Source organism: Coturnix japonica, chromosome 6, assembly GCF_001577835.2.
Source record: "Coturnix japonica isolate 7356 chromosome 6, Coturnix japonica 2.1, whole genome shotgun sequence".
Taxonomy (NCBI): Eukaryota; Metazoa; Chordata; class Aves; order Galliformes; family Phasianidae; genus Coturnix; species Coturnix japonica.
This window is the reverse complement of record NC_029521.1, coordinates 27984850-28012083: the sequence shown is the minus strand read 5'-3', so window position 1 is coordinate 28012083 and position 27234 is coordinate 27984850. Positions and strand designations below refer to the sequence as shown.

The 27234-nt window shown below is 42.1% G+C and overlaps 3 protein-coding genes across 10 annotated transcripts; 1 reads left to right on the top strand and 2 right to left on the bottom strand.

The window, feature by feature from the left end:
• Nucleotides 1-2261: 2261 nt before the first annotated feature.
• ACADSB (acyl-CoA dehydrogenase short/branched chain) lies at nucleotides 2262-15007 on the bottom strand. Of its 4 annotated transcripts, none has more exons than XM_015867531.1 (11): nucleotides 14875-14934; nucleotides 13349-13514; nucleotides 12495-12595; nucleotides 11449-11655; nucleotides 10833-11003; nucleotides 9541-9666; nucleotides 9099-9191; nucleotides 7718-7807; nucleotides 6697-6834; nucleotides 6030-6129; nucleotides 2262-5521 (listed from the first exon to the last, which is right to left on the bottom strand). In XM_015867531.1, exons 1-11 carry the CDS (start codon nucleotides 14917-14919, stop codon nucleotides 5451-5453), a joined length of 1308 nt encoding a protein of 435 aa, XP_015723017.1. In that variant the 5' UTR covers nucleotides 14920-14934; the 3' UTR covers nucleotides 2262-5450. The 4 variants fall into 4 exon arrangements, with proteins under 4 accessions (XP_015723017.1, XP_015723019.1, XP_015723020.1 ...); XM_015867533.2 differs by having other exon boundaries at nucleotides 5321-5521; nucleotides 14881-15007; XM_015867534.2 differs by having other exon boundaries at nucleotides 5321-5521; nucleotides 13349-13511; nucleotides 14881-14970.
• IKZF5 (IKAROS family zinc finger 5) lies at nucleotides 14955-24276 on the top strand. 3 transcript variants are annotated; one of them, XM_015867535.2, is made up of 5 exons: nucleotides 14955-15038; nucleotides 15610-15677; nucleotides 18076-18239; nucleotides 18522-18704; nucleotides 19940-24276. In XM_015867535.2, the coding sequence occupies exons 3-5, from the start codon at nucleotides 18107-18109 to the stop codon at nucleotides 20887-20889; spliced, it is 1266 nt and encodes a 421-aa protein (XP_015723021.1). In that variant the 5' UTR covers nucleotides 14955-15038; nucleotides 15610-15677; nucleotides 18076-18106; the 3' UTR covers nucleotides 20890-24276. The 3 variants fall into 3 exon arrangements, with proteins under 3 accessions (XP_015723021.1, XP_015723023.1, XP_015723024.1); XM_015867537.2 differs by lacking the exon at nucleotides 14955-15038 and adding an exon at nucleotides 15083-15309; XM_015867538.2 differs by lacking the exons at nucleotides 14955-15038; nucleotides 15610-15677 and adding an exon at nucleotides 16591-17634.
• Nucleotides 21993-27203, bottom strand: PSTK (phosphoseryl-tRNA kinase). Of its 3 annotated transcripts, none has more exons than XM_015867539.2 (6): nucleotides 26875-27199; nucleotides 26530-26788; nucleotides 26056-26284; nucleotides 25750-25825; nucleotides 25362-25455; nucleotides 21993-25166 (listed from the first exon to the last, which is right to left on the bottom strand). In XM_015867539.2, the coding sequence occupies exons 1-6, from the start codon at nucleotides 27073-27075 to the stop codon at nucleotides 24961-24963; spliced, it is 1065 nt and encodes a 354-aa protein (XP_015723025.1). In that variant the 5' UTR covers nucleotides 27076-27199; the 3' UTR covers nucleotides 21993-24960. The 3 variants fall into 3 exon arrangements, with proteins under 3 accessions (XP_015723025.1, XP_015723026.1, XP_015723027.1); XM_015867541.2 differs by having other exon boundaries at nucleotides 25069-25183; XM_015867540.2 differs by lacking the exon at nucleotides 26530-26788 and having other exon boundaries at nucleotides 26875-27203.
• Between the last annotated feature and the right edge of the window lie 31 nt (nucleotides 27204-27234).

Sequence of the window (27234 nt, the reverse complement as noted above, 5' to 3'; positions counted from 1 at the left end):
AATGATGTTAGCATAGAGCAGATATGTTTCAGTCAAGAAATTGATGTAATTCAGTGCCAGAAGGCTTTTTACAGTACCAAGAGAAAAAAAGAATTTCGTACGCTTCTACATAGAAATAAGAATATAGAAAAGGTTGGCAATTCAATTACACAACTCTGGGTCACTGCGTGTCTTAACCTGGTGCCATGTCAGCGCCCTGAAGAACGAGGGAACAACTCATGTGAACCAGATCCCTAGATTCTAAATAGTTACTAAATCATGACTAGCTGTATTACCTCCAGAGAAGAGTTTATCTCTGCAAATTGAATTGCTCAAGTCAAAGCGCAGTAGAGCTAGAATACTTGTGATATGGAATAGAAGACCTATCACTGCACCTTGCTTTGGACCTTAGAAACTGTGACTCTGTGTGATAGTCAAATATGTTTTACAAGTAGCTCCACCGAATTCAGCTTTTAGTATTCAAGCAGTAAGTAGAATAACCTGCCCCAGCAATCACTTGGAGGCCTTACCTCGACTAAACTGAGAACATTATTTTCTTTCTCATCTTAGACTGGACAGATGCTGAAAAGACAAAAGTAATTGGGTACTTCAGGAGGGAGATCAACAGTTTGCACCTGATAAAAAGCGTGGAATATAAGGAGTTTTTCACTGAACAAGGGGAAAACAAGACTATGAACATAAGCACAGCCTTCATATCATATACCGATCTTCAAGTACATCACAGGGAGCCGTAAAACATTTTCCAAGTTCAAAAAGCACCTCAGCTGAAAAAGTGCTTTGCCTCGACTCTTATGGGAACAATGGGAGCGAATGCTGCATTTGGTGCACAAACATCTTCCACCTCAGGAACACAACGCCTAACATTTTCCTTCCTAAAACAAACAGCATTGGCTTTGACAGTAAAAAAGCCATTTGCTGTGTACCAACACACCATCGGCTCAACCAACAAGACATCTTCCATCAGGGGAGGATTGCTTTTTCTTAAGGTCATGTAGTGAGGTTGCCTTGTGGTTTTTTCTTCTCCATACATACAGTCCTCCAGCATTAGTCACTGTACACTAATGAGACGTGCAGGGGGATAACAGCTCCAAAAGGATGGAAATCCACGTGATTTCAAATAACAGAAGGATATACAAAATGCTATTGCTGCCTGCTGAAATTGTCTATCTTTCTGACTTATATTTAAATACATTTAGTCAGAAAATTGTTATGTTGTACTTACTTCTGAACACTAACATACCGGTATGAATCAACATGTGAACACTGATCTATGAAGCAAGCCATTAGGAAACAGTGGTTAGTTTTAGTAACTTAATATGTTACCGTACACAAACAGAATGCTTTCAGGGGAAAATAAACACCAAGATTTCAAAGCTTAATCATATCTCTCATAAAAACCAATGAGAAATTCCCTCCGGTGCGCTAAGTTGGACTTTGTTCATTGTAGTGTCTCATCTTACAACAGCCACGTTTAACCAAAATAATTGCTGTCGCTCCTGTTTGTTAGCCTTCAACTCAAGATTAGCCACACACCGATGTCTGACCTTGGCACAGACTGGGGAAGAGTGCTCAGGGGGGAACCAAGAAGGCACTCACCACCTCTCACCCTTTGCGTACAGCTGGCCATGCCTTGTAGCTCTGGTCAACCAAGTCCAAATGAGAAAGACTTCCAACCATTCCCTTCCACTTAGACTATGGAGCTGCATATCAGAGCAATGCCTTGTAAAGTGCTCTGCAACTGATACATTGCAGTATAACAAACTACCAACTGTGAAAATTCTTTTGGAACCACGCAACACACCTTCACCTGTCTCATCAGCTTGCACTTGATTTGTGCCTCCTCCAACAGTTTGCACAGTGATAACATAACAGGTAAATATTCATGAAGTATTTCTGGCAGCTGTTAGCCACTTTTACATTATTCTCTTTGGAGAACATTTACCACATTGGTACAGAGAAAACATTCTGGGGCCAAGGAGAAATGTTTCCCCAGTTTTCATGTATTCAATAAGTGAGCCCAAGGAAGTCAGACAGCTGCTTTTGAACCGGACTGTTTCACATCCAGTTTATCACGGTATGAAGAGCTTGAAATAGGTCTCTCACCAAAAGATTTCCAAATGGAAAAGCAATATCATGTTAATTAGAAAATTCTTTACATAGCGAAAAGCTCCCATGGAACAATTACTCTGTATTTCACATCATCCTTTTCTAACACAATCTTCACGTAGGGAAAAGAAAATACGAAAGAAAGAACAACAGCATCAGAAACATCATATAAAAGGTTATATTTGAGTATTTTCCAGATAACAATTAAAGCTTTCTGTGGATACCTGCGTCAGAGCTTCATCACAAACCGGAGTGATACGAAAGAACTATGACAGAAGATTCATCCTGCCCCAGTACAAAAACTGCAATTTAAACATTTAAATGACAGATTACCAGAGAACCATCATATGATACACGAGATAAGCATCGTATCTAGTCAGGTATCAAATCAGGCACTTTTTAATGCATTCTCAAAGGTTTATTCCTTCTAACCAGTCCAGACGTAGCATTCGAGTACTGAAGATGTTGTTCCAAGGTAATAGATGAGACTGGCTGAAATGACTAAGGACATATACAGGCAAATTCACTGATACAATTACATATTGTGTATGAAGCAGCTTTAAGTCCTACCCTCATCACAAAAAGCCTTGTAACATTCACCACGCCAGCTCTGCTGCCCCACACCATTAACAGTCCCATGCTCAACAGTGCCAAGTGCAGAAGTGCAATATATGACAATGCATAAATGCATGTCCAGACTCAACAGGGGTGGGGGCTACAGGCAGCTCTTAATAGCTCCTGGACAACGGAGCATGCCCTATTACTAAACAAACGGCTGCATTAGTGCAGCCAGGGAAGCAGGCTTAAGAGGATCAAACAAACTCTTCCCAGAGCAAATGACCAAATGCCAATGCTGACAAAGTGATGTGTGCCCTTTTTAAGGAAAAAATGGATTCTGGGAAGAAACCATGTGGTTAAAGTTCACTTGTGCGCATATTCCTCCACAAAATCTTGTAGACAGAAATAAAATGCATTCATTTCTTTCAAAAGAAAGAATTTGGAGAACACAGCATATGGAACTGAGAGACATGAAACACTCAGACATAATACTAGCTAAAGGACTGACTTGGCTTTTCTAAGAAGAACTGTTGACTTGTTTTCCAAAGCACAGAAACCAAGTTGAGACTGCAAGAAATCACAGTATTACGAGTTTTTTCTTGACTTTTTTCATATTTTAAATAGACACCTAACAGTTCTACACAAAGAGACAGTCCTTTTACATGAGGCTGAATATCCAGCCCTGAGCAGTCCTTCAAGGAGCTCTGCACTTTCCTTAATAAAGGGTTTGCTTTTAGCACTATATTAAGTCAGTTAAGTACCATCACCCACTTTGTAGGCTCACACAAAACTAAGGAAGCCAACCTAAGATACTGCCTTGCACTACAAGGTCCATTAAACAGTAGGAATCAAAACCTGATCTCTGCTGATACTCATGTTAGCAAAGCAGGCTGGAGCAGTCGAGGACAGCCTCTCACATTAGAACACTGCATCATAGCAATCAAGGACACTCAAGTATTTATAGTAAGATTATGATCAGCACAGTCTCACAGATGCCTATGTTGAGTAGAGTAACTGCTGTTAGTCATCGTAGTTTTCATAGTCCTACCTGTAGTCTAGCATCTGAAAGAAAGTCTGCAAACAACCCAAAATGTATTTTAACATAAAATACATGGAAGGAACTCTCAGGAATTCTCTAGTCTACCCTCCTTCTCCTGAACTTTTGAAAATCCCAAAGATTTTGAACAAACTCATACGGAAAGTGCTTTTGTATTTGGCATAATTATCACATTCATTCTTTGCCTGTCAACAAGGCAAAGAGCATATATGGTGCAAGACATTCATTTTAGTGGGTAATAGGTGAACAGTTGGACTGGATGATCCTTTAGGTCTTTTCCAACCTTGGTGATTCTATGATTCTATGATTAAAATAGCTACTTCCCTTTGAGGCTGAAAGCAAGTGTAAGAACTGATGTTTTTCCCCTCGCTTGTTTCTTTGTATAAGGCACTGCAGGGTGTTTATCAAAACACACCTACTATTACGGGCCCTTTCCCACAGCTGGCCAGAACATTCTATGCGAGTCTCAGATCGTAACTTGCTAAGCTCCACTCAAAGTTAAACATAAGTGACTAGGAAGCTTTAAAAAATGAGATCCTTCTAAGCTGGCCAGAACAGAAAACCAATCTTTCCCTACCCAAAACACTTGAAACAAATTGCCAGTTACAGCAATTATATAATTATATAAACTTTCAGTCTCTTGACTCTAAGCTAATTAGCTCCCCAACACTGAAGAGTCTTCAGAAGTAAATGAAATGTTAAATTTTAAAGTAAACAGAGAGGGACAAAACAGCAAATTCATCTCCAGGAAATTACCTCCCTCTCTCTCTCTCCAGTGAAGATAACTGTCTCTTAGCCGTTGCAGAGAAACCACTAACTTCCATGATTTTTCCCCCCACAAATTAACAGTCCCCTCCATAACTCTCAGGAAGGTTCTGAGGACTGAAGTTGATAACACATACTGAACATGGAAAGGCTGCTGCGAGGTGGTATAAGGTAGATAATAGGAATGCTGTGATATCTCTGTCTTTCTGAAGAACCAGTAGAGCTTTTTAACCCCATTTCACAGAGATTTCAACTCAACCTTTTATAGAAGGATATCCATAAATAGCCTCTTAGATTTAAACCCTTAACATCTGAGAATGCTGGAAAGGGAGGCAGACATTATCCACCTTTCAATTCTACAGACTGAGGTTGGAAGGGCTTAATTACCAGGATACACTTAAGAACACACTAAAGGCTGACAAAAAAAAAAATTACTCCAATTATTAGAGCAGCTCCACAGACATCACTCCCCAAAAGAGGAAAACCATCCCTTTTACCTATTTCCAAACAGCTCTCCTCATACCCCATGCTAAAAAAAGGCATAAAGAACAAACTGAAGCATTACACCGCACAACAGTTTGGCTGCACACAAAGTGGCCTTTCCTCTCCCCCACGCAGCTGAACAGAAGCTTTTATATCAGGCAACTTAAAAGTTTCTCGTTTCACTTCGAAATCTTGAGGTTCATACACACCGTTTGTATAACTGAAAGCAACAAAATAATTTCAGCTCAGAGATGCTGAACTCAAGATTTAGATTTGAATGTGGAATTCATGATTTAGCATGGTTTACACATTCGCTGTCCCCAAATGCAGAATTCACCGTTTTCCTTGTGATTTTGTCTCTGATGATGCATTCTCATTTATGATATCACTTCGGATTTTGTACAGTCATGAAACACCTGTAATTAACGATTAGTGCTCAGTGAAGCTGTTGCTGTTAGCAGTCACAAAGTTCTTCCTTTCTTCAGTACTCCTGTGCTAAGCTTTTTGCAATGGTGCTCAACTGGATATTTGAAGTTCCTTCATATATTGTACCTGAAATTAGAACAGGAAAAGTTAGGAGTCTATAAAATCACAGTGATTACATCAAGATATCGAGATATTATCCTAACAGTCCAGCTAGGATACTTACAATTACAAACTGAAGCTTTAATAAGCAAGTTCTAGAATTAACATTCACGTAGATGTTTGTATCGTATCCAGGACAATCAAAACGCTTTTCTTTTGGTACAACAGAATGACAAGAAATTTCCATGAAAACCAATTCCTAGATAACCAACAAGAAGCTAACAATCAACATGTCAGCAATTGGTAGCAATGACAAACCCTTAAGTTCAGCAGTTAAACAGGTAAACAAGGAAACCTTCACGAAATTCTACATAGATTCAGATCTTTAACCCAGAGACTACATACAAAGAAGCATTTTAACCAGTGCTGATTACAGCTCTGAGGGAAAAAAATCTCTGTGAAAAAATTGCCATTCATGTCCAAAGTACAGTGATAAAATGCAACAAAAAACATTTGTTTAGAGGCTATCACTCACCTATTTTGCAATCACGATAGTACTTTTCTATTGGATAATTCTTTGTGAATCCAACACCACCCATCCATTCAATACATTTACTAGTAGTTATTGTTGCAACCTATGAAAACAGTTTCATTGTTACTATTTCAGGATTCAACATCTTGTAGGCAACACCATACTTTGTTTTATAGCCATTAAAAGTGAAGACCAAATAGTAATTAGAACAATAACTAGTATAAGTGGGAAAATGACAGATAGTTATTTCTCTATTCATCTAACCCAAGTTATTTTAGAACAAGAACATTCTTCCACATCAGAGAACATCAAGAATTCACTATTACTACAATGGCTCATGTGACACCCTATGAAACAGACTAGCAGAAATATGCAAAATAGCAATTAAAAAGAAACAGAAGCGATGCAGTAGTGAATCATATTAAGCATCACAGTTGTGGACCAGCTAAGTTGAATCACTTATTTCCCCAGCCACAAAAAGAATCCTGAGAGAATGAAATATCTCTAGGTAACTCAAAATACAAATTCACTTTCTCTTTTAATGTCAGAAGATAGAAATGCAGCTACAGTTTTCACAGCAAAATGTGACATAACAACCGCACGTTCAGTAATAGAAGAAACTTTCAAACAGCAGTGAAATAAACATATTGAATTGAAAACTATAAGTTACCTCTGCAGCATAGTATTTGGCCATGCTTGCCTCCTTTATGAATGGCCTTCCTGTTTCTGCAAGACGGGCTGCATTGTAGGTCAACAGCCTTGCAGCCTCCAGCTGTGTGGCCACCTGAGCTATCTGATGTTGCATTGCCTGTAATAAGCATGTCACAAGTCAGCCAGAATTAATTTTTATACTCACTCTTCAAAAGACATGAAAGAAGCTTCTTAAATAAAATGGAGAACTACTAAGGCAACAACTACCTCTTCTCATGCACAAGAACCATGAGACAAAAGCTATGGGTGGCATAGAAAGTAGAAGGTGTCACTGATGAATGGATTCAAGAGGATGGAAAACGGTGATGGAATTCACCTCCAAACAGCAGGTATTAAAGAAGAATAGGATTACAGAAAGAGATACAAACATTATGATGATTGAAAATGAATATTTAATAGTCTAACTTGCACCTAAAACACAATGAAATCTTTCATCTTATTAGAACGTTAACGCTGCTCCTTAAAATCTGCAGAAACATATAGCAGAAACATAAAGGCAGGTCAAAGTAATGAAATAATTTGGCAATTACAAAATTCAATTTCCCATTTGAAAGACACAGTTCAAACAATTTTCTAAATATCTCTGGGTGCTTCTTAAAATTCATACAAATTACCAGTAGCATTAATGTTCCTTCCCTTCAGCTGAGATGTAGGTTTCTTTTAACAAGAAAATTACTATGGTAATTACAATTATACATCTTCCTTATTAAACTATACATTATTTTTTTGCAACAAAGAGTCTTTCATTTTAAGATACAGATACTATCATGAAAACTAAATGTCTCTATATAACACAGGAAATATAATAATTCAACCAGTTTTCCTCATCTTGCCACGTTTCCCAGCATCTCCAGGAAAAGGCCTTCCCCTACACCTCATGTAGGTTTATAAAAGCCAGAATGTGCTCAACATACTCTGAGATTAAAAATCAGTGTATATTTTGAGGCAGAAAAAACTCTCATGAACCCATTAACAAGTACCTGGAAATCAAAGACGGGTTTCCCAAACTGGACTCTCTCCTTTGCGTATGGAACTGCATGGTCAAAACACCCCTGTGCCAGCCCTAACATCTGTAAAAAAAAGATGAGATTCAGCAGAAATTAGCTAATGAAGGCACCATACAGAGATCAGAGCACAGAGTCATCTGCCTACAAAAAAGGGTGTGAGAAAAGAACATAAGAAAATAATGCAGTACTCCACTCATTAGCTACACTGGTATATTTAATGTCGTCTTGAATAAACTCATGTGAATGAACTAAGTACACCTCTAACAATATACACATCTACCTTGCACTAAAACTGTCTGAGACTGTTTTCACAGCCATAATGATATTTTTATATAATTTTAATTATCTTTTAAACCTACCACACTGCAAAACTAAATTCAATACTACAGGGCTTTAAAACTGCTCTTCTCGTTCATTCAAGTCTATTTCTCACCATTTACCAAAAAAAGTAGTAACTAAGATAATAACAACTACCTGACCTTAACTTTTAATTAGGCTATAAGTGTAACTTGAAGTAATTAAGTTAAATTCTAGACCATGTATTTTACTGACAGAGCATCTATATTATTTATATCTCTGGGAATAACAGGGCCCATGGCTCCAGTTTTCAAATGCCGTATCTGGCCAAGTTTAATTGAAGATGATTTTCAGAAATGATGGAATAGCATTTAGCAACATAGCATACTGCCATGTGAAGAGTCTAAGCTTTAGAAGGACCACTATTCCTGCTGTGCTTATTCAGAGGTCTGGCTGCAAGCTGGAGGAAAAGGGAGGATCAGTAGTACAAATGCATCACACCCTACACAGCACAACTACATCCACAACAAAATACCAAGAAAACATCACTTTTTAGAAAGTAAATTCAAAAATACAGAAAAAACCAAAACAAAACAAAAAAAACCAAACCCAAACTTGCCATAAGCTCTTCTATTATAAGGTTGTGTCTGATTTCCAATGAAATCACCAGCAGTCTGAGATCCAAAGTGAGTTTACAACAAAATGAGGCACTTGGAAAAACATCCAAGATGAGCAAATGATTTCTCAAAGATGTCATTAAAACAAAACTTTCAAACTATAAGTTAAGAAGCTATAAGTTAATCACCAAGACAAGATAATTGCTATTAAACATGCTTAAATGTATTGCTTATGTCACAGAAAGGATTTTATCATCTGCAGTTGTTACAGTATATTACTGCAATTTAGACACAGGGACAGTGCCATCTAGTGGCAATATAGTTTTTAACAAATTATCTCCTAAATTGTTTATTCTTACTGGCTACCAATACTTTGTAAGGTTCAATCCAAATTGAAAGTTATATATTGGTTGCATTCAGCATTAAACAACATTACCCACCTGTGCAGCAATCCCTATTCTGCCACCATTCAGCATTCCAATCGCATACTTGTAGCCTTGTCCAACTTGCCCAAGGATATTTGTCTCAGGAACCTAAGGAATAAAATCACTCAATTATTTGTGTTCTATCCTGCTGGAAATGTCCACAGGTGAATCATTGTACACTTTGTTTAATTTTTGCTATAAATGAGGGCATAAAACATAAACCAACCATCTGCTTATGAGAAGATCTGATCAGAACATTCTCTGATGATAAATTCAAGTGGGAAAAATGGTATCAAAGTTTACAACTTAAAATTCAGCCCTCCTGAGTATTTCTGAGAAACAGGGATACTGTAACAGCAATGAAGGGGAAAAAGGGAGAAAATAATGGAAATTCAGTTAACATTATTTCCTTATGTGTGAGCAAGCTCAAATCATACACAAATTAAGCTTACAATACCTTAACATTTTCAAATGTTACTGGGCAAGTGGATGATGCTCTGATTCCAAGCTTATCCTCCTTCTTGCCTACGTGCAGCCCCTCTGTGTCACGATCTACTATAAAGCAGGTAATTCCCTTGTATCCCTAGGATGAATTAAAAAAAATAACTGTTATTTTATACTAGTATTACCAAATGCTTATATAAATATCACATTCTGATACTGATATTTAATACCTGCTTCACACATTGCTAAATAAAACACTGGTGTTGTCATCTGCATCTCTTATCTGCTAATTACAGTTCAACACAAATCGAAGCAAACAATTCTATTAAAATATTCCATGTGGAAAATAGAATAATTTTGGGAGTTCTTGAGAAGACAGGAAACCAGTATTATGCCAATGGAATGGGATTGCAGTGCCTGTCTGTACTGGAAATCACAGGGGTAGCAAGTTAATGCTGTGTTGGAACACAGCACAGTTAAGCAGTGAGCTGCCATGCAGAAGGTGTGTTTAGGCTCAAGTGGACAAATGAATAACAGCTCTAAACCCACCTCTCAGGATACTCTACAGTATGCAAAGTTTTAGTTAAGCTCAATCACTCCAGCTATGCTTCAAAGGCTGCAAATATTCACTTCCTTTTAAGGCTGCCCATTGTAAGAATGCTCACCAAGGAGACTGTTATCACTGGGAACCATGTCTGAATATTCAAAGTTCAGTATAAGTACTATAAAAGACCTGAATGGACATCCAGGATTGCTAAGCACATTCATCTTATGATTCTAGTCTGCAGAACATGAATACCACTGCCTTTTCATTTTCAAAAAGCAGTGGGAACATATTTTGTACAGTACTCTGAAATCATTCAGGTGGTTGTTGTACGTATTCAGATCACAATTTGGACAGGACACTCAATAATGCATGTGACAATACATAGACTGTACAGTCAGTCTAAATTCTGTCACCTCTATGCACAGGATTGCAGCTTTCACAGCTGAAATCTTACATTCCTGGAGTACAGCAGTGATTCCTGATAGCTGGCACAGTGAGGCATGAATATGCCTCATAAATTAATATATATATATATAAATGAATATTCAGATATGGGTTTGGTTTTCTTCTTTTTTTTAAGCCTGAACTTTACTACTGTGTGTTTGTTAATTATTGAGTACATGTAGCCTAAGCTCTGTTTTGCCTTGCAAAACAGCAACTTGTCCACTAGCCTTTAACATCAGATTATTAACATAAATGTCACAGCATCGTATATCATCACCTGTCACTGAAAACAACACACTTCTTTACCAACTTACTGAGGCAGGATCTGTATTCGCCATCACAAAGAAAACCCCTGCATGTTCTGCTAAGCTAATCCACATCTTTGAGCCATTGATGATATAGTAGTCTCCTTTCTTTTCAGCACGAGTCTTCAAAGAGAAAGCATCACTGCCAGATCCAGCCTCTGACAGGCAAAAACTGCCTATCTGTCAAGTGAAGGGAAAAATTCATTTGAGGAATTCTGCAACAGAAACAGTTATCAACAAGCACATGCCTCTTGAATTCAAACCTTTTAACCTACCACCTTAAAGTAACTAAGTTTCAGGTATAGAGGTTAACAACAGAAACACCACTGATATTCATATCTCTAACAGCCAATTGCTTTAGAGATTTTTTTTCCATAGCAAGTTAAATTTTAATGGAACTGAGACCCTTTCCTCTTTTACCTCTCATCTACTGAGGGCAGGACATCTCTCTACCACCACAGCTCTTATATCTAACAAATGTTTCAAAGTTCACATACAAAGACATTCTCCACTGCTGCAGTCACCCATTTAGTTAATGGGGAAAAAAACCCAACCACCCAACCACTAATACTATGTAACTTCTGAAAACCATCCTATATTATAGTAATATGAGATGTTGACTCACTGTATCTTTAGACACCCTAGGCAAGTAGGTTCTCTTTTGTTCTTCTGTTCCATATGTGGTAAACAACCTATTGGTCAGTGTATTTTGGAGCTCGCACATGAGAGCTACAGTTGGATCAACTTTGGCCAATTCTTCTACTGCCAATATGACGGAGAAAAATGAAGCTCCAGTTCCTCCATACTCTTCCCCAAGCTCAATACTCATCAGCTGAAATGGAAAAGATACAAATATATCAGTCTTCCTCATGAGTTCTTATCAACCTGTTTGCCAAAGCCAATACTTAAAAGATTAAGATAAAAGCTACAACATATCAACATTTCCAAGTCCTTTCTTAAATATGCAGTTCCTTTCAATACCCTTTACAAACTAAAATGAGTATCACAGAAGTCAGGAGTCAACTCGTGCAAGCTGACAACTTGTGTCACAAAAGCAGAATATGGGCCCAATGACACTGCAATTTCAATGCCAGTCCATCATTTAGAGTTGCCATTGTACAAAATGATGTTTTCATCATAGACAAGCATTAGGTTTGATAGCAGGAAAGGCTACAATTAAATGCGGGAACGATAAACAGGTTACTAGCAACACAAGCTCCTGTGGCTGCCTTGTATGGACATGAATCATAGAATTACCCAGGTTGGAAAGGACCTTGAAGATCATCAAGTCCAACCGCAGCCTAACCATACCCTAAAGACTCTCAATGCCCTTGTCCAGTGACACAGATATGCTGGTCCCAGTGTTGCATGCAATTATTCTTATCCAAACAAACAAAAAAAGATAAAGAACTCAAAGATAATTTGAAGAATGCAGTACAAGAATGGGACAGATGGAAAGAATTTCACAGTAAAAGATGGAGAGAGATTAAAAAAGAAAACAAAACTGCCCTTTTGCTTATAAATCCAAACTCACCAACAGTTCATTATCTCAACTGAATTAACTCTCAGAGTCTTTTAATCTATAAATCTGAAGTGGACAGTTAGAAACTCATAGTAGCGGCGCTGCATTATTTAGTCAAAAACTAAATAATGAAGTAAAAATGTGCAGACCCCTTGTTCAAACAATCCCTTTATTACAGAGTCTTCCATTTGCGAATTCTCATCCATTTTTTGTACCAGAGGTGCAACCCGTTCCTGAGCAAATCTTTTCACTGTAATGGGAGAATAAAGAAAGCAGGTAAGTATTCTGCCACTCTACTTGAGGAGCACTGTAACAGTCACATTGTATTTCTGAGAGGTTATGCCTCTGTTCTGAGGCTCCCAGATAACTCAATAAAAAGACAAGAAGTGAAACAAAGTAATGTGCCACAGTGTTCAATTATCATTCACGTTATAAGCTTGTGAACCAAAACAAATACTTCTACCGATTTAAAAAAAAAGGGTGGGAAGGGGGAGTGGGGGAAAGGGAAATATTCACAATAGGCCCTTTATTTTGTTAGCTGTATCTTCTTCACAAATTCAGCTTCTCACTTGAGCAGTCTTAGGGCTTTAACGCACACGTTGAGTGTATGAGATGATAAGTAAGGCTGTTCCTGCTCAACCTGAGCCTAAGAAAACTCTTGTGGATATGCAGGTTCTCACTCTGACCCCTCCACTCCTAAGTCTTCCTGCATTACAGGCACACACCACATCTATCACCACCTGGAAATAGGTGAAACCTCTGTCAACCAGCTGGAGCAGTGACCCACAGCTGAACCAAGCATTTCTGAAAGGGCGTGAGACAACACCAGGCAATTTCACTGCTGCAGCAGCAACAGTTTTAAACAGCTAATATTTACTCACGCAGAGTAAACTGCACTATGGTATGTGCACTTGTGCTCCGGTAACACAGAAGAAGGACCAAAACAACACCGCATTCTTCTAGCTAAGCCCTCCTAAATTTTAACCACACAGAAAACAGGTACCCATATCTTTCAGCATCGTTTCCTCTTCAGTGAACGTTTGCAGTGGAGCACAGACGAGTCCATCAGTCGTCACACTTGGCACAGGTTCCGATTTGAAGGATCTATAGACACATGGAGAAGCCCTCCAAGAGGCTGCCAAGTACGCTGGCACATTTCTTTTCAGCTGCTGACAATAAAGAACAACAGAACAGTTAGAATTCGTGTCTGTGGACTACTTAAATATTTAGTAACTTTTATTTTAATTGGAAAAAATACGGTTTTAACCACAAGATAACAGACTGAACTCTCTCTCTGATCTTCTAGGGACCAGCAACTCTCACTTTTAAAGCACCGACAGCCCTTTCTCTGACTATTTCACTGTGAAAGGGCATGACTTCAACAGCACTGTGGATTTTTTCTGTTCCAACTGAGATCTTACTTATCACTGGCTGATTTTCAGAGCAAACATTTCACAATCCAAGCACCAGGCATTGGAAACATTCTATATAGTTTAAATCCTACAGCTGGTATATTAGCAGTACTCTGTAACTAATTATTAACACGTCATGGTTGGCTTATTTAAGAAGTACAGGAAGGAACTAAACCTGAACGATTAAACTCACCCCACTCAGAAGCATCTTTGCATTCATCCATGATATAAAACAACCTCAAATGATATTAAGAAGCAGTGAGCTTCTACCCCAGAGAGTAGAGGTATTACACAGTTATTTTACTGCAGGAGGAACTGTGCTAAGCATGAATGGCAAGATCCAAACCCAACATTCCCTATGGCTGTTGTTGTTCAATCAGATCTTTACTACAGATTCCAGATTGGTTTTCAGGAGCCCACAGACAGAGCAACAACACAGCATAGACACAATCAGTTTTAAATGCAACACATAGGCTTAAAATAACCCAACCTAAACACGAATAGTTTTACTCTTAGAAGTCATTCAGTCATACGAGTTTTATGTTCTCAGATAGCATTTAACACACATAAATGTTACTCAGATACCTCAGTATTGCCTCACTGCTTCTGTAGGCATGGCAATGTATGCTGCCAAGGGACTCCAGCCGTCTGCCCTACCAAAACCACACACTGAAACATAATTGAGCTGCTTATAACATTACTTATCTCAACTCTTACTTTCACCTCAGCTTGCCTGGTTGTTTTAGATTTTACAACCTAAAACGCCAATACCTGAATACTACAATACCGAACACTACAATACTGAATACTACAGTACTGAATACTACGGGGAGGAATTTCACACAGGAGCAGGTAGTGACAGAACAAGGGGAAATGGTTTTAAACAGAAAGACGGCAGATTTTTACTAGACATCAGGAAGGAATTCTTTACTGTGAGCTATTGGAACAGGCTGCCCAGTGAGGCTGTGGATATCCTAACACTTAAAGCATTCAGGGCCAGGCTGGAGGGGCTGTAAGGGAAATAGAACGACCCTCTCCTGCACTCCAGGAACTAAAAAGAACCCGAATTTCGACAGCTTTGAGGCACCTTCCCCTCTTCCCACCGCCTCCCTCTCACCATCACCTTCACTCCGCTCCTCAGCCACGCTCCCGCCGCCGCCATGCCGGCCCGCTGCCCTCCCCCTTCCCTCCAAGTCTCGCGAGACTTGGTGCGGAGCCGGGCGGCACAACAAACATGGCGGCGGCGGCGGAAGGGGGCGGCCGCGGAGCGGGGCGGCGGCGGTGAGTGAGTGAGTGGGGGCTGCCGGCTCTCAGGGTGCCCGGCCGGGATGTTGGCCGAGCGCTGGGGCCGGGCTGGGCGCTGAGGGAGCGCAGCCACCTCTTGAGGGCGGCGGTTGCTCCGCATTCCCTGCCCGGTTGGCTCCGAGGCGGCGTTGCTGAGGGGCCGGAGCTGCCGGTTGGGGCCTATGGGCTCCGTTCATTATATACGGGAGGAGATGAGGTGCTGAGGTCTGATGTACTATCATTCTTCCCTGGAAAGGAGAGCTGTAAGGTGTGTATCTTCTATAACACAAACTCTGTCAGAGAAGGTTCTTTTGTGGATACGGATCTAGAGGTTAGTTGTCAAGTTGTGGTAATTTAGCTGTGCTGAAATGAAGAAGAACAGTGGGCATCTGCAAATTGAATTGGTGACATAAAGGAGCAACCCCAAAGCATTATGTTTTCCCAGTCTGATTTCATAACTTGCTAGAAGGAAGCCTGGTCATCACTATATGGCCATCACTACATGTTCCTGTATTCCCCTTTCATACCTATAATTCATGTCATTATGTCTTTTTTCTTGTCATTACAGGAGACACCAACAAATGGAACACAAATTGACCTAAGCTTACATCAGGCTGGTGACACCAAAAGAAAAGGGTATGCAAAATTGATATATAACAATGTAGTCAAAACCAATTGAACAGTGCTAATGACAACAGTAGTTTCGGCTATGTGGGTGTGATGTGGATACAAAAAGTGAATTAATGCTTGCAGATAATTTTGAAAGGCATCGTTGTTGAATATGGTTTTGAATTCATAACTTGAGTTTTCATAGCTTACCTCATGTTTTGTGTAGTAACTATAGGAAAACAAAGATGTGCATAGAATCATAGAATCACCGAGGTTGGAAAAGACCTACAAGATCATCCAGTCCAACCATCCACCCATCACCAATAGATCTCACTAGCTCACGCCCTCAGTACAACATCTGCATGTTCTTTGAACACCTCCAGAGTCGCTGATTCCACCACCTCCCTGGGCAGCCCATTCCACAGCCTGACCACTCTTTCAGAATAACAGTATTTCCTTACATCCAGCCTAAATCTCCCCTGGAGCAACTTGAAGCCATTCCCTCTAGTCCTATCACCAGTTACACGAGAGAAGAGGCCGACTGCCAGCTCATTACAGTCTCCCTTCAGGTACTTATAGGGAGCGATGAGGTGATGATGAGCCTCCTCATCTGCAGACTGAACATTCCCAGCTCCCTCAGCTGCTCCTCATAAGGCCTGTGCTCGATAAAGATATTGAAGAGGACAGGGCCCAGCACCGACCCTTGGGGAACACCACTTGTGACTGGTCACCAGCTGGATTTAGCTCCATTCACCACCACTCTATGGGCCCAGCCTCCACCCAGCAAAGATCGTACCTGTCCAAGCCATGAGCTGCCAGCTTCTCCCTTCTTCCACTGGAGGTAGATTCTCTTTTTCTCCTGGAGCCTCAGGAAAAGCTCTCTGTTCATCCACACTGGTCTTCTTCCCTGCTGGCTCATCTTGTGGCACAGGGGGACAGCCTGTTCCTGCACCTTTAAGACTTATTTCTTGAGGAGTGACCAGCCTTCTTGGACTCCTCTACCCTCCAAGACCGAATCCCTCAGAACCCTCTGTACTAGTCTCATGAACAATTCAAAATCTCCCCTCTGGAAGCAGAAGGTAGAAGTTTTGCCATCCCCTCCCCTGCTGCACAGTGGCTTCCAGCTCATCTTGTTTGTTGCCCATGCCGCATGCCTTGGTGTAGATACACTCCAGCTGAGCCCCTTGCCTCACCCCTAATCCCATTATCACTCCTCTAGGCTCATCTCTAGCATGCCTGGTTTTAATCCCTTCCCCCTTCATATATAGCTGAAAGCCCTCTCTACAAGGCCCTGCGCTAAAGGATCTGTTTCCCCCTTTGAGACAGGTGATACCCATCAGCAGCTATCAGGCCAGGTGCTGAATAGAACAGCATCATAGAATCATAGAATTGCTTATGTTGGAAAAGACCTTAAAGCTCATCAAGTCCAACCATAACCTGACCGTACTACCCTGACTATCAACCCTCTGCCAAATCATGTCCCTGAGCAGCACATCCAAGTGGTTTTTACACACATCCAGGGATGGTGACTCAATCACCTCCCTAAGGGAGCCTATTCCAGTGTTTAACAACCCTTTTTGTATAGAAGTTTTTCGAGATATCTACCCTAAATTTACCCTGGTGCAACTTGAGGCCACTTCCCTTCATCCTGTCACCTGTCAACAGTGAGAAGAGACCAACCCTGCTCTCTCTGTGAGCACAATGAGACCACAACTCTTTGGGGCCGGCCATCCAGCCAGTGTTTCACCCAGCAGAGCGTACTCCTCTCCAGACCGTGGACAGTCAGCTTCTCCATGAGGATGCTGTGGGGGACAGTGTGAAAGGCTTTACTGAAGTCCAAGTAGGCCACATCGACAGCCTTACCTTCATCCACTAAGTGGGTCTCCGTGTCATAGAATAAAATCAGTCCTTTGAAACCATCTTTTATAATCCTTAGGCTTCTGCTAGAGACCTCATCACTGCCAGCCTGAACTGCTAATGAAGGGTAATTATTAATCAGAGGGGTGGATCAGACTGCGGTCTTCTCTAGAATTATCCCTGACCTGGGCCTTAGGGAGGCATCACACCTCCCTGTGGGTACTGTCAGTTTGACATGTAGGGCACTTTATTCCTCTCATAAGGGAGTTGTCTGTGACAATCACCCTTCTTTCCTTCCTGGTGGAGGCAGTCTTGAGGTGTGGAGTTGACTGCCTCACCCTAGACAACTTAACAGCTAGACCTTCTACCACATCCTCACCTCTCTCATGTGCCAGGCCCTCAAACCTATTACATAGAGGGACTATTAAGATTCTGAAATTATGGTTGTCCATTTATGTTTATAGGCATGATATATGATAAAAGGAGTTCCTCACTATAAAAAACTTGGGTTTTATGAATGCTTTTAAATGCAATAGAACTTGTGATTTGAACGTATTTTTCCTTCTAGGCACAAGAGGTTGTAAACTTAAAGAGAGAATATGGGTGAAAAGAAGCCAGAACCTTTGGACTTTGTAAAAGATTTTCAGGAGTATCTTACACAGCAGACTCACCATGTGAATATGATTTCTGGATCTGTTAGTGGAGACAAAGAAGCAGAGACTCTTCAGGGAGGTAAGTCAACTTCAGTTCTATCAACACTTTGGATTATGGGGAATGACAGCACAGTCTACACTCTGTGCATGCTACTACCGTTATGTGGAAGCACGTCTAGCAGTATTTTTTACATCACAGAGGATGTTTGTGTACCCTTATCTTTATTAGTGTTTGTTCTGATAGTTATGTGTGTTTGATGAGCAAGGGCATATGGAAGCAGAGATATTTGGCATATTCTCACAGCAAAAGAGCTGTAATCGCAGAGATTGTCTATTGAAACATTTGTTGCATTATTCACAGCTGGGACTGAAGGGGATCAGAATGGGCTGGATCATCCTTCTGTTGAAGTTTCACTGGATGAAAACTCAGGAATGTTAGTGGATGGATTTGAAAGGACATTTGATGGAAAACTGAAGTGTCGCTACTGCAACTATGCCAGCAAAGGAACAGCAAGGCTGATAGAACATATCAGAATCCATACAGGTATGAAATACTCTACAGTACTTCGCAGCGAGGCACTGTGATGTTAACTCAGTGTTACATTTTGCATGTGAGCAGCTGTCACCTTCAATTCATGTTTTGCTCTGAATTCATGTTTTGGGAAATGCTGGAAGAGCAGAAATTTATGTGTAGGATGACCATTCTCAGTGCATTTGCAAGTGTTGCCAGAATTGGAGAGTAAATGCATGACTCATTTGATCAAGGAAACTGTCCTACTTAAAGGCAAGTTGATCCCAAGACCTCTGTTTTATTTTGCTCAGAAGCGTGGCAAAGGGCTAAGACATGGATTGCATGGACTATGAAAGCTCAGTGAGTGAACCAGCATTACAATAGGGAACTGGGAGCTGACCTGTAGCTCAGAGAGATGTAAGTAAACAGATGATGCGTCCTGGATAATGTGCAAGTGCATCCAACTATCTACCAAAGCAATTACGGCACAGATGTGACCATACTACTATTATTAAGTGTCATTTACTCTGAATTAAATTCATGCTGGTTCTTAATAGCAGTGCTGTTAGTGGTTCACTGGCTGTGCTGTGTTTAAGGGCTTGCAGCGTGGCATGCAGATCTTTTCCTGTGTCACCAGTTTAGAGTGAAATAAGAACTGCATTGCCTGTTTCCACATCAGTAGGAAATGCTTCAAAAGAACTTAAAGGCTGAAGAGAAGGATCACACTCTTCTGTTTGGCAATTGGTCACATTTTGCAATGGAGGTTGTTCAACAGCAGTTTAGGAACTGATGTATCATTCTAGGTAGGAAGGGAAGGTGGCAGGTCAGCATTTGGACATGCATCAAATCACACCAAAGGCATTTCTAACTATCCACACATGGAATAAAAACTCATATCAATCTGAAGGAGGATTAAGAACCCAACCTACAAAGGTAGCATGTGGAATTGTTCGGAAGCTTTCAAGAATTGTTTGAAAGCTTTCTAATTACTTACAAGAGCTTTAGTGGGAAATGTCAGCTAGTAGAAGAACAAAGTTCAAACTGTACCTGACTACCAGGTCTGAGAGAGCAGTTGTCTGGTTCTTAGCTGGCTTTAGTTTTCTTCATGTCTAACTTTACTCCACTATTCCACCAAATATCCAGCTAATCTCAAGTCTAGCAACAACTCTGAAGCTGAATGTGAGCAATCTGGTGAGCAGCACACAGTTAGCTATTTCCATGACAGACTTCTTCTGTGAGATGCCACAGTATCTATTTTAATTTTCCAGGTGAGAAGCCACACAGATGCCATTTGTGTCCCTTTGCATCCGCTTACGAACGTCATCTGGAAGCTCACATGCGATCACATACAGGTGAAAAACCATACAAATGTGAATTGTGTTCCTTCCGCTGCAGTGACAGAAGCAACTTATCTCATCACCGGAGGCGTAAACATAAAATGGTGCCCATCAAGGGTACGAGGTCTTCCCTAAGTAGCAAGAAAATGTGGGGGGTTCTGCAGAAGAAGACCAGCAACTTGGGGTACAGCAGAAGAGCGTTAATTAATTTGAGTCCACCTTCTATGGTGGTTCACAAGCCAGACTACCTTAATGATTTCTCTCATGAAATCCCAAATATCCAGACTGAAGCCTATGAGAACATGACTAAGTCATCCCAGTCCAGTGGGTTGCCAAGAGATCCACAAGACCTCATGGTCGATAATCCTTTAAACCAGCTGTCTACGTTAGCTGGACAGTTATCCAGCTTGCCACCTGAAAACCAAAATGAGAGAGGATGCTCTCCTGACGTTGTTACCTGCCAAGATGAAAAGCCTTTCATGATGCAGCAGCCCGCTACACCCGCTGTAGTTTCCTCTGTGTCAGCAAGTATTGCTCAGAGTTCATCTCCAACCAGCCCGGATCCTCGGCCTGCACACAACCAAAGGAACTACAGCCCAGTGGCGGGGCCAAGCAGCGACCGCAGCGCCCACACCAGTACTCCCAGCATAAGTAACAGCCAGCCAAGCACTCCAGCTCCCACCCTTCCTGTTCAGGACCCCCAGCTTCTGCATCACTGCCAGCACTGTGACATGTATTTTGCGGACAATATCCTTTATACCATTCACATGGGATGTCATGGGTTTGAAAATCCTTTTCAGTGCAACATATGTGGGTGCAAGTGTAAAAATAAGTATGACTTTGCTTGCCATTTTGCGAGAGGTCAACACAGCCAACATTGAGAACATGCTTTCATTTAGTTTTTTAACATATCGCAATATATTTTTCATACTTCCTGAATGCTTGCACATTCCCATAAGGAAAATAGGTTTTAAACTATTGGACAAAGGAGGCAAATTGATTTCTGTGTTGTCATGAAGCTTGCCAGGGAAATTTTGTATAAGACGTGGTGGTTGTTTTATACGTAGCCTTTAAAAGGAGGGAAGAAAAAAAGAGAAATCAACACACTCAAAGTATTATAAGAATTGGAATGTATGAAGGTGTTTTGGTTGCTAAATTTCAGTCGCCGGCTCTTAAAATCCCCATAGACATTACAGGTGTAGAAACAGAGCATCCCGACACGTTGAATTATCAGATTGGTTAGATAGGATAAAATACTTTAAGCACGAGCTATGAAAGGTTATTGCAGAGGCAGATGTGGTTGTTTTGGAGCCTTATCCCTAAAACCATAGCTACTATCAAACTTAAAACACAAACTGAAGCAACTTTCACATACAAATGGAATTCAATTTTAAAGCTCACTTTAACCTGATGAGGTTAATCTGTTTTTGCTTAGTATAGCCCAAACTGAAAACACTAATTTAACTATTATTGTTAAGATTCACCATGAAACTGGAAGATAAGAGGTTACCATGAGTGAAACTCTGGCAGGGAAATAAAGTTAAGAGCCAATCATTCACTGCTTATAAAAAGAAGGAATAAACGTGACACCTTATCTGAAGCTGCAAAGTACCCTTAGCAGAACTGTATCCATGGTCGGAGGAGGCGATTCTTGCAGTGCTGGCACAGATCAGCGTTAACTGCCTTAAATAAGTTTGTACATGTCTTTTGCACAACTCCACTTCTGTCCGGCTGATGGAAGTTCTAACAGAAACAAGAGGTTTATGAGTTAGAACCGTATAATGCTCAGTTATGTCTTGGGCCAAGAGACAGCTGGTAGGTTGCCTTGGAAAGCTGTGTAATCATGTTCACTGCAAACTTGGGCTGACTTTGAAGTCAGTTTGTCTGGCATCCATCCCCAACATTTGTTGTCCCTTTGGTGTGCTGGAAGCACGGAGAGGAGCTGAGGGTGCGTTTGTGGTGGGGTTGGGTTTGTTTTGTTGGGTTTTTTAAGTCTTCATGTAGTAGGCAGGCAAAGAAGCACTGGCTGGCTACATTTAATTCATCGTGATTAATAGCACACGTACACGAAGGTGTATGTGAAATCCATTGCACATGTTTATTTAAGCCTTTACATGTTACTTTAGAAGCACCTAGACTAATGGACAGACACTTTAATATGAAATATCCTAGTAGAACTAATAAAAGCTCTTGATATGTTACACTGGTATTTGTAATGCTTCAAAAACTGAAGAACCATTACTTCTACCATACTTAGACATGCACTTTTACCTTAGTTTGTCTTATTGGAGACAAATTAAAGCTCCCCTTATATGTATTCCCCCTCTCCCATCAGGCAAAATATGGCAGCCAAATGTTTTGTTACAAAGAAGGAAGATTTTGTTCATGTTCTGGTAATCAGTGTCTGCAACCTGAATAGCGACTGGTTGGTGATTCAGGGCTGTATTGCCTACAAGGTTTTCTATTTAAGGAGAATATGAAGGGGAAAAGAACCTGAAAGTTTTGGCACCAGAGATGATTTTCAATGGAATGAATTAGGAATTCAGGAACTGAACACACTTAACCTAATTAATCTACTGCTTCAGTTTCAGGCTTGGTTTCAAATGCATTTTAGTGAGTCGGTATAACTTGAGAATACGATTTCCATTTTTCATATGGTACTCATCGTAATCCTCTACTGTCTCTTTCTTGCTTTATAATTTAACATTGATTTTCAGAAAAAAAAACTGCAGCTCTTTGCATGAACTGCATGCAGAGGACTTGCAGCCACGTGTCCTTTTGTATTTTAAAGGCTGTGGTGAAGCTGATTGAATTGGAATCTACTTGTAAGGCATCGCTCCTGTACAGGTTGGGTAACATGGCCTTTCCAGTCTAAGAACAGTACCAAGGTGACACATAGAGGTGGCTAAATTACACAGTATTAGAACCACAGATACATTACAATTAGTAATTTCTAGAGGTCTTTTTTCTTACCTTTTGATATATGGTGCAGTCTTTAATTGCTGGGCTCTGGCAGCTGCAAGGAAACTTTCCAGGTTGCTTTGCTGTAAGGAAAACCTTCCAGCTGTGTGTTACAGCAGCTGAGTTTGGTTTGTGGCTCCGCTCTTTGATACCAGAGGGATCGCTGTGATTGTGTTCTTCCATTCTTTACACTGTTATGAGTCCATTCCAACTTTCCTCAGCAGTGCCTATAAGCAGTATGGACTGTCTAGTGCAGCAACTCCTGAACCGTAATTCCCTGCATGTAATTTGAGGTAGAGCTGTCAGGTCACTAGAAGGAGCTGATAACAAGAGGGAGACTGCATGACCTTAACAAAAGGGGCCCTATGTAATACTGTGTGTTCTGTTGTGCCAAACAGTTCCCTAACTGTAAGCAGTTCCTTCTGAGCAGGTTTGGAAGGAGTGTTGTCCTACTGCTTTTGTTGTACATACTGTTTACTATGGAGAACAGAACTAATAGTGGAAGATGGATGACCAACTGTTGCCATGCTCAAAACAAGCCTTACACCTTCAGTCAGTGAGGGATTCCCTTAAGGAACCACAGGATCAAAACCTTGGTTAGTGAGACTATCCACATTGGCTTCTCCAATGTATTATAAGGCAGTAGAGAGCATCTTACCTCGTATTCACAGGGGAGTTTGGGAACGAGCTGAGCTGTTTTTTCCCCCCATACCTTGACTCTGGTAGCTTCTGTAGCAGCAACACATTTAAGTTAATGGGTTTGTTTGTTTCTTGTGATAGATTATTTTACAGATCTGTCGATATCCTGAACATGCATTATTTATAGCGCTCTTACTACACTCACTACCTGGAGAAGGAACGATCCAGCAAGCATGAATATGTTGGTAGATTATCTCAGTTAATACTTAAACCAACTGTAAGGCATCTAACAAAGAGTAGCAAGGGTTGGTTTGTCACAGATACAACGCTTAGATAAAGTTGATTTTGACATAAAACTCAGACGTGTGCCATTGTTTCCTAGCAAAACGATCTGTTGGGTTTTCTGTTCCAGGATGTTTTGGGGGTTTGCTTGTTTGCTTTTTGTTCCTCTGGACGATGGGAATGTAATTTAGACGTCTTCACTGGCAAGTTTGCTCTTAATTTTCAGCTTCTTTCAGCACGTGGATGATTTGGTGCAGGAAAATATATACCCTGCTGAAGCATTTTTCATTGAGCAATCTTTGTGTCTGTGCTTCTAAGTACCCGCTTTGTTAATAATACGTATTTCAGTGTAAAGAGCATATTTTGTATGCAAAAAAAAAAAAAAATGGAATCCGTTAGAACTGTCAGCTCAATTTTCCTGTGTAGTGGATGTTTTCAGAACGACAGGGTTAATTCTGAAATAACTCGACTCTTATCTAGTGTAGTTCATGTTGTGGAGCTTTGCTTTTGTAAGGTAAGAATAAAATAATACTTTCTAATGAAGCCTTGCAGTGATTCATCTTTCAGTTGCACAGTGGTGAACTGCTCGTGCCTGGGGGTACTTTAGGTAAGGGATGGAAGGTGAGATCAAACCTTTTATCACCCTAACCTGGTTGTCCCTATGCACAGAAGCCAAATGAATACCATTTGTAGCAGCTTTGCCAACTTTTAAGCCCCTTTTGCATATCCAAGTTATTCCTACATGCATTCACGCATGCCTGCAGCTCTGAATCTCAATTTAAGGTGCTTCAAATCTTTTCTTTTACTGTTGCTGTAAAGAAACCAAGAGCCTGACTTAAAATTGGACTTGGGAAAGTCCAGTACTGAGGTGGTACTTGAATGGAGCGTAACTGTCTGTATACTGACTTGGGATGCAGCAGAGTTCATTCATGTTCATATCACTTGACACACTAAGTGCCATCTCAGTTATTGCTTTTACACCTTCTTCAATGTTTTCAGCAGTACTGCTCAAACAGCGTTAAGTTTTTAACTTTTTAACTCTTAAAAGCAATCCAACATTCTCCATGTTATTATTTTAAGATGTATTTATTAACTACATGGGATGCCTCGAGTTGGAATGAAGAAAGCAGGCGGGCAGCAGGGTCACTGGTGGGATTTTGTTGGCCAGATTCACTTTCCACATGCCTGCCTTGCCTCAAACCTTCCAAAAACTCTGCCTTGATTTTGTTGAGTTCTTCTGCCAGGCTTTTCATCTCACTTGGGAGCACGTTCTTAGCTTCAAGAAAATTCAAGCTGTCATTTTATGTTGGTTTGAGAAGGGAACATCTATAAACTCATGTTGTCATAATTCTGGCAAGACTTCTGATGGACATTGCCTTGGTCATAGCTGCAGGGTTGGGATTCCATTGCAAGGCAATCCCACAGGTTAACCTTATGGTGGCAGCTCACACCTTGGCTGTGCCTCACGTACCTTTCGCCTCCTTCATAGCTTGAGAGATGATCCGTCTGCATGTCTGATCAGCTTGATGGACAGCGCTGGCTGCACAGATGGCTCGATCTGCTTCCTATCCAAAAGGAACAACAGATAAGAAGAAACATGCAAACAAAAGGAACATTCATTCCCATTGCGACCAGTAGTACTCACTCTCCAATAGGGAGAAAAGTGAGTGCCCAGCACAGAGCACATCTGAGCACGATTTCCCCCCATTTCAAATAGAACCAGCCTTTATGTGCTTTTGCAACCCGGAACCGTAACAGAGCTCTGTGCATCTCTGTCCCTGTGGTGTTGTGAGTACAAGTCCATAAGGAATTAACTCCCCATCACCTGAAACAGATGATTTTAGAACACAGCACTCTACCTTCTGCTCCGTGTTTTCTGTGTTTTGCTTCACAGGATTTTCCAACGCAGTGTCCAGCAAATTAAATATCTGCACGCTAAGAAAAGAACAGAGGAATACATGAATCCAACAGCCTCAACAGAAATGTATCTCAACACCAGCCCAGGCTGCACAGGGCCCATCCAACCTGGCCTTGAACACCTCCAAGGATGGGGCATCCACAGCCTCTCTGGGCAGCTGTGCCAGCACCTCACCACTCTCATTGCAAAGCACTTAATGATATCAAACAACAAGCTCTAAATGCCCCTATGTGCAAACAGAACTCACAGGACAGTCTCCATCAGCCCAGCATCACACTGCTCCTCCGGGCTGCACGCAGAGCTGCTCAGGATGAGGCTGTGCTGCTCCCAGGGGTTCTTCTCAGGCTCCGGCACCTCCACCCTTTGTGCCATGCGGCAGATGGTCCCCTCGGGCACCGGGCTGCCCCGCAGGCGGTTCCTGTGCAGGCACAGCTCCAGGGGGCACTGCAGGAAGAGCTGGCAGAAGCCCAGGGAATCTGCGGGGATGACACGGAAAGCTGTGCGGACCAGGCTGTGCGTGAACACTTATGGTTCCGATGGAAGGAACCCACAAAAAGCCTGTACACTGCACCAGCACACATCTGTCCCAGCAGAGGTGCCCCACTGCTGGAACGCAGCACCACCACTCTGCTGGCACAGGCTGCCCGGCTAGGAAGGCACAACCCTTCTGCCATCCATCCCCCCCCGCCTGCCGACACGAGAGGAGCGCTGCGCCAATTACACTCTCGAGCCATCTGGAACACCTCGTATCGCATGCTGCGGTAGTAGAAGTTGTCATCCAGGATGATGCACAGCGGGCGGCTCCGGGGGCCGCCGCTCCGCCCCGGGAGCAGCCCCTGCTCGGCGCAGCAGCTCACGAAGCGGCCCCACGAGGGCGGAGCGGCGGCGGGGCCGGGCGGGGCGGTACCGGAGCGCAGCGCCCGCAGGAGGCGCTCCAGGCACAGCAGCACCTCCCGCCGCCGCCGCTTCCACGCGGAGACCTGCGGGGCGGAGCGGGGGGGGCGGGTTTGCGCCTGGTCACACGGCTACGGCAGCCGAGCGAAGCGGCGAACAGAGCGGCACTGACCGACGGCGGCTCCTCGTGCGGAGGCTCGCCCCGCCCGCTGCCCTCCTCGGGGATGAGGTCGTCGTATGCGAGCAGCGCGCAGTCCCAGCCGTGGCGGAGCGGCAGCTGTTGGCGCAGGGTGCGGCCCAGGGTGGACTTCCCGGCGGCCGGCAGCCCGCACAGCACGCACAGCAGCACCGCACCGCACCCCGAGCGCTCCATCGCTGCTGCCCCCACGGAGCCGCCCTGCGCAGACGCCGTGGGAGAGCGGGGAGCGCTGCGAGGGCGGCCCCTGGCGGAGCGGCGGCTTCGTAAAGCGAGGCTGCATTGACGGTCCCGGCTGGTCGGCGTGGAGTCACCGCCTCGGGGCGGTTAAAGCGA

Excerpts from the sequence above, each read along its gene's own strand:
- IKZF5 (XM_015867535.2), top strand. The coding sequence starts at position 18,107 with ATGGGTGAAAAGAAGCCAGAACCTTTGGACTTTGTAAAAGATTTTCAG. Across the intron at positions 18,240-18,521 it reads AGCAGAGACTCTTCAGGGAG|CTGGGACTGAAGGGGATCAG; the intron begins GTAAGTCAACTT and ends CATTATTCACAG. Across the intron at positions 18,705-19,939 it reads ACATATCAGAATCCATACAG|GTGAGAAGCCACACAGATGC; the intron begins GTATGAAATACT and ends TTAATTTTCCAG.
- ACADSB (XM_015867531.1), bottom strand. The coding sequence starts at position 14,919 with ATGGCGGCGGCGGGAGCGTGGCTGAGGAGCGGAGTGAAGGTGATG. Across the intron at positions 7,808-9,098 it reads GAATAGGGATTGCTGCACAG|ATGTTAGGGCTGGCACAGGG; the intron begins GTGGGTAATGTT and ends TTTTTTTTACAG. Across the intron at positions 6,835-7,717 it reads AACCCGTCTTTGATTTCCAG|GCAATGCAACATCAGATAGC; the intron begins GTACTTGTTAAT and ends TGCTTATTACAG.
- PSTK (XM_015867539.2), bottom strand. The coding sequence starts at position 27,075 with ATGGAGCGCTCGGGGTGCGGTGCGGTGCTGCTGTGCGTGCTGTGCGGG. Across the intron at positions 26,285-26,529 it reads GTTCCAGATGGCTCGAGAGT|ATTCCCTGGGCTTCTGCCAG; the intron begins GTAATTGGCGCA and ends TCATCCCCGCAG. Across the intron at positions 25,167-25,361 it reads AGCTATGAAGGAGGCGAAAG|CTAAGAACGTGCTCCCAAGT; the intron begins GTACGTGAGGCA and ends ATTTTCTTGAAG.